Source organism: Aegilops tauschii, chromosome 2 (genome assembly GCF_002575655.3).
Source record: "Aegilops tauschii subsp. strangulata cultivar AL8/78 chromosome 2, Aet v6.0, whole genome shotgun sequence".
Taxonomy (NCBI): Eukaryota; Viridiplantae; Streptophyta; class Magnoliopsida; order Poales; family Poaceae; genus Aegilops; species Aegilops tauschii.
In genome coordinates, this window is record NC_053036.3 from 406,877,898 (window position 1) to 406,883,769 (window position 5,872).

Sequence of the window (5,872 nt, forward strand, 5' to 3'; positions counted from 1 at the left end):
CTCCCCGACAGGCGCTACCAAACGGGTCTTTTGGATTGGTTTGGGAGCGGTTTGCTGGTCCCTTTGGACGACTAGGAACAAGTTTACCATTGAGCATGTGTTTCTGCTAAACCTGCTGACTGCTTATTTAAATCATATGCTCTCTTGCAGCAGTGGAAATCATTGACTAAGAAGGAGGACCAGGATGCTCTGAATCTGCTGATCTCTAAAGTTCGGGCCTCGGCATCTTCTCTTTGCAGACAGGAGCGGGATGCTTAGCTGCTTTTGCGTTCTCTTTGGCTCGTATGTCTTGGCGTATGAACTTTATCCGGCCTGCGTGCCGTGTGCTGGCTAGGGTGCCATGTATCTTTCCTTCTTTTACTTCGGATGGGTCCATGTTTGTGGTTCATCCCGTTTATTTGTCTGGTTGGTTCTGTGTGTTGCTACTCTGCCTTATGACTTTATCTATAAAGTCGGGCGCATGCATTTTCTTTAAAAAAAAGTATGAATGGTTGGATCACGTCCACTAAAGTATTACGAGAATGCACGTGAGAGACCGAGTCGTGCTTTTTTTTATATACATGGGCAACCGCTTTGTTATACACTAGTAATTTTTGTTACTACCTCCAATGTTCTCTGTACTACCAAATAACTGATTTAAGAACAGACGATGCTTGGCGTACCAATGCGTCGAATTGTCGGGGCTCACCGGTTTTCATCGAGATGCACCTACAAACACCAACTAAAACGATGATGAAACAGGGGCGGTGGGTCCGCCCGACGAACCACCCGACGGCCCCGCCCGTCCCCCTGGGTTTTATTGAGGCGTACCGGGGGGCTTTGTTGTCCGAATCATGAGCCACAAAAAAACCATCCCCGCGCTTCAGCGGCACCGGCACCTCACCTGCGTCGAAGGCTCGGCCCCGCACCGGCAGCTCGCTCGCCCGCCCTTTTCTATTCAGCGTATAGAGGATGCATGTATGGAACACGTGTGGCCGGCGCGGGGATGATTCCACGTCGCGCTCGTGGTTTCCCAGCCCTCGCACGACCGCGCGCTCCCTCTGCCGCTCTGGGTTAGATACCCTTCGCTCTCCTCCTGCCCAAGCTCCCCGCGAGCGCGCGCGACCTATATATAATGCGCTCCCAGCCCCCACTACGAGAGAGAAAGGCAGCAGAGAAGAAAACAGGGGCTGGTGTCCGGTCCACGATCCAGAGCGAGAAACAAAACATACCCCCCCTTCCCGGCCAGCTGCTTTGACCCATTTCGTGTCCGGCGATCTCAACCTTGGTCTGCGCCGACGAGGGGGAGAGCTTCTTTCTACGGTCATGGCGTCGATGGAGCTGCTGGGGAGATCGCTCCTGCAGGCAGGCTCTGCAAGCACCGCGGCGCCGCGCGGCGGCCGGGAGCGCGCGGGCGGCGGGCTCTGCTTCGCGAGCCTGGGCGGGAGGCCGTCGAGGAGGACGGTGAGGTCGAAGGCGCCGGTGGGCGCCCTGGCCGAGCGGGTCGTCCTCACCCCGGCGCCGGCGGAGAGGGTGGCCCGGCCGGAGGCGCACCCGCAGAGCGTGGCGGCGAGGGCCGTGGTCACCGTGCGCCGGAAGCGCAAGGTGGAGGTCAAGGAGCAGGTCGCCGAGCAGATGGACGCCTACGCCGACAGGGTCGGCCGGAGCGTCCTGCTCGAGCTCATCAGCACGGAGACGGACCCGAGTAAGCCCCCGTCCCCGCCGCGAAGCTTCCCTGCCGCGTTTGAATTCCGCCGCCCTCGTGGGCTGCATCTTTGAATCGAGCTTCTTCTTTTCTTCTCCCCCGCTTTCCGTTCGCCGCCTCAGCTCCAGGGGCGAGAATATTCCAGCTGGTGTCTCTTGACCTGCGCGTGCGCGCGCGCCTTCGTTTTCGAGTCATCGTGTCCACATGGAAGCCGAGCGAGCGCGCTCGCACGGCCACCAACCTACCCGTCGCTCTGTTTATTCATTTGATTTTTCTTCTTTCTCTTCTCGCATGTGGCATGTTTGTCTCGAGTATCAAAATCAGAGCGAATCATTGGATGGACGCATGCATTGAGCTGAGTGGATCTTCGCTTTTCTCTGCTGTTGCCAGGAAAGGGAGGCCCCAAGAAGAGCAGGAAGTCGAGGCTGGTGGGGTGGTTCGAGAAGCGGGACGTCAAGGCGGAGCTGGTGGTGTACACGGCGGGGTTCACCGTCGACGCGGCCTTCGGCGAGCCGGGCGCGGTCACCGTCCTCAACCGGCACCAGCGCGAGTTCTTCATCGAGAGCATCCTGGTGGAGGGCTTCCCGTCCGGCCCGGCGCACTTCACCTGCAACTCGTGGGTCCAGCCCACCCGCGTCGACCCCGCCCCGCGGGTCTTCTTCACCAACAAGCCCTACCTGCCGTCCAAGACGCCGCCGGGGCTGAGGGAGCTCCGGCGACGGGAGCTCAAGGAGCTGCGCGGCAGCGGCACCGGCGTGCGCAAGACCACCCACCGGGCCTACGACTACGACGTGTACAACGACCTGGGCAACCCGGACAAGGGCGCCGGGTTCGAGCGCCCCGTCCTCGGCGGCGACAAGCTCCCGTACCCGCGGCGGATGCGGACGGCCCGGCCAAGCACCGTCACAGGCAAGTCGCTTTCCCTTCTTCTTCTTCCTCTCTTCTCTTCTCCTTGATGGCCGCCTTGCCTCGGCACCACCGTCGGCGTCGACTCCACCGATCCATCCATCCATCCATCCAATAAATTCTGCGATAGCAACAGTGTCGTCCCCGACATGGCGGGAGCGAAACCGTCGGTCCGGCTCCGGCGCGTTGCTTTCATATCCGAACCACCCGATCGTCACTGACGTTGACACTGACCCGCCGCGGCCGTTGCGTTTGGTTTGGGTGCAGACGAGGGCGCGGAGAGCAGGGTGGAGTACCCGGAGCCCATCTACGTGTCGCGGGACGAGGAGTTCGAGGAGGGCAAGAACGAGATGCTGTCCGAGGGCGCCATCAAGGCGCTGCTCCACAACTTCATGCCGCTGCTGGTGAGCTCCGTCTCGCCGGACAGCCGCGACTTCGCCGGCTTCCACGACGTCGACAACCTCTTCAAGGAGGGCCTCCGCCTCAAGCAGGCCCTGCACGACCAGCTCTTCCAGAAGATCCCCTTCGTGCGCAAGATCCAGGAGAACAGCGAGGGCCTCCTCCGCTACGACACCCCCGACATCATCAAGAGTAATAAGCCCACCGAACCGAATCATCCGTCCATCACCCACTGAGATACGATAAGATACGCCATGGCTTCTTGTTTTGTACTGACGCTGTTTTGTTTTCTTGGCTTGGCCTGTTGTTGCAGAGGACAAGTTCGCGTGGCTGCGCGACGACGAGTTCGCGAGGCAGGCGCTGGCTGGCATCAACCCCGTCAACATCCAGCGGCTTCAGGTAAGCCGTCCCTCTCGCGCGGGACACGGCAACTCTGCAGCTTCCAAAACAGAGCTGCACAACTGTGCGTTGCTGTATGCAAACTCTCTCTGTGCGTGCAATGGGCCTGAGGAAAGCGTTTTGCCTTCTTTCTTTCTAGGTGTTCCCGCCGGTGAGCAGGCTCGACCCGGCCGTCTACGGCCCGCCGGAGTCGGCCATCACGGAGGAGCACATCATCGGGAACCTGGACGGCATGTCGGTGCAGCAGGCGCTGGAGGAGAACAAGCTCTACATGCTGGACTACCACGACATCTTCATGCCTTTCCTGGACCGGATCAACTCGCTGGACGGCCGCAAGGCCTACGGGACGCGCACGCTCTTCTTCCTGACGGCCGGGGGCACGCTGAAGCCCATCGCCATCGAGCTGTGCCTGCCGCCGATGACCGACGACTGCAAGCGCGCCAAGCGGGTGTTCACGCCCCCCGCCGACGCCACCAGTATCTGGCTGTGGCAGCTCGCCAAGGCCCATGTCTGCTCCAACGACGCCGGCGTCCACCAGCTCATCAACCACTGGTACGCCTCTCTGAACATTCCGATTCAGTTTTTTGCATGGCCGGCGATGGTTGCAGACAAACTGAGCTGAATGATCGTTTTGGCGGCACAGGCTGAGGACGCACGCGTGCATGGAGCCCTTCATCATCGCGGCGCACCGGCAGATGAGCGCCATGCACCCCATCTTCAAGCTGCTCAAGCCGCACATGCGGTACACGCTTAAGATCAACGCGCTGGCGCGGCAGATCCTCATCAACGGAGACGGCGTGATCGAGTCCGGGTTCACCCCCGGCCGCTACTGCATGGAGATGAGCTCCTTCGCCTACGACAACCTCTGGCGGCTCGACCAGGAAGGCCTCCCCGCCGACCTCATCAGAAGGTACTTACAAGCTTCACTTCATTCAAATGGCTCTGCTCCTGTCGACCGTTGCAAAGGAAGGCGACTGATTCATTTGATGTTTGGTTTGTCGCAGAGGTATGGCCGTGGAGGACGCGAGCCAGCCGCACGGGCTCCGGCTGCTCATCGAGGACTACCCCTACGCCACCGACGGGCTGCTCCTCTGGTCGGCTATCGCGCGGTGGTGCGAGGCCTACGTGGCGGCCTACTACCCCTCCGACGAGGCCGTGCAGGACGACTACGAGCTGCAGTCATGGTACACGGAGGCCGTGCAGGTGGGGCACCCGGACAAGTGCGACGCGCCGTGGTGGCCGCGCCTCACGACGGCCGGCGACCTCGCGTCCCTGCTCACGACGCTGGTGTGGCTGTGCTCGGCGCAGCACGCGGCGCTCAACTTCGGCCAGTACCCGCTCGGCGGCTACATCCCCAACCGGCCGCCGCTCATGCGCCGGCTGGTGCCGGCCGAGGGCGACCCGGAGTACGAGCACCTCGTCGCGGACCCGCACCGGTTCTACCTGTCGGCGCTGCCCAGCCTCACGCAGACGACGACGTTCATGACGGTCATCGACACGCTGTCCACGCACTCCGCCGACGAGCAGTACCTCGGGGAGCGGCCCAACGAGGAGTGGACGGCGGACCCGGCGGCGCTGGCTGCTGCGCAAGAGTTCGCGGCGGAGGTGCGCCGCGCCGAGGAGGAGATCGAGCGGCGCAACGCCGACCCCGCCCGGCGCAACCGCTGTGGCGCCGGCGTGCTGCCGTACGAGCTCATGGCGCCGTCGTCCGGGCCGGGCATCACCTGCCGAGGCGTCCCGAACAGCGTCACCATCTAGCCCGCAGAGAGTAAATTCAAGGGACCGTGGGAATTTTTCAGCCTCGATATACTTTGGCCAGGGAACGTCTCAGGGAAAGTAGATATAAGAGAGAAACGCCATTGATTTGGGCCCTCGCCATGAAGGCCGAATCGCCATTGATTTGGGCCCAGATAGGAGAAGATTTAATTGCATTTTTTTTCTGTTAAAAAATTGGGGCATGCTAATATAGTGGAATGTGTAAATGATCTTGTAAGTTCCTATAGTAAAGGGATTCCGACAGATGCTTGAAACGTGTGTAAATCAATGGAAAATAATTCAGAGTACTAGCTCAAAACATGCTTGAGAACATCATAATAATGGAAAGTAATTCAGAGTAAGACCTCAAAATAATTCAGTGTCAATTTTGTCTTGGCTTACTTGGTTGGCCTACATTAAAAAACAACATCATAATGGAAACTAATTCAACAAAACGTAATGTTACTGTAAACTATATGTACAATATCAATTAGTAGATCCACACTTGGCCTAGCTCCATTGGTCCAACTCATAATGCAAAACTTTGAACAAAGGCATACCAAATATCGAAAAGAAAAATTGTGTAGACTGTCAATAAAGAACGGAATGGTTTAGCTAAGTATCTCAAAATAGGTTTTTGTCCCGTTTTATAAATATAGCACCAACGCACGTTCATATACAAGTCATCCAAGTATGAAGAAAGGAAACAATAAGTCTACTGCGGCAACA

General features: G+C 58.8%; 1 protein-coding gene across 1 annotated transcript; it reads left to right on the forward strand.

Moving 5' to 3' along the window:
- Nucleotides 1–1,091: 1,091 nt before the first annotated feature.
- On the forward strand, nt 1,092–5,462 carry LOC109763690 (putative lipoxygenase 5). Its single transcript, XM_020322550.4, has 7 exons — nt 1,092–1,684; nt 2,075–2,593; nt 2,858–3,181; nt 3,303–3,388; nt 3,528–3,940; nt 4,032–4,298; nt 4,393–5,462. The coding sequence occupies exons 1-7, from the start codon at nt 1,306–1,308 to the stop codon at nt 5,144–5,146; spliced, it is 2,742 nt and encodes a 913-aa protein (XP_020178139.1). The 5' UTR covers nt 1,092–1,305; the 3' UTR covers nt 5,147–5,462.
- Nucleotides 5,463–5,872: the final 410 nt, after the last annotated feature.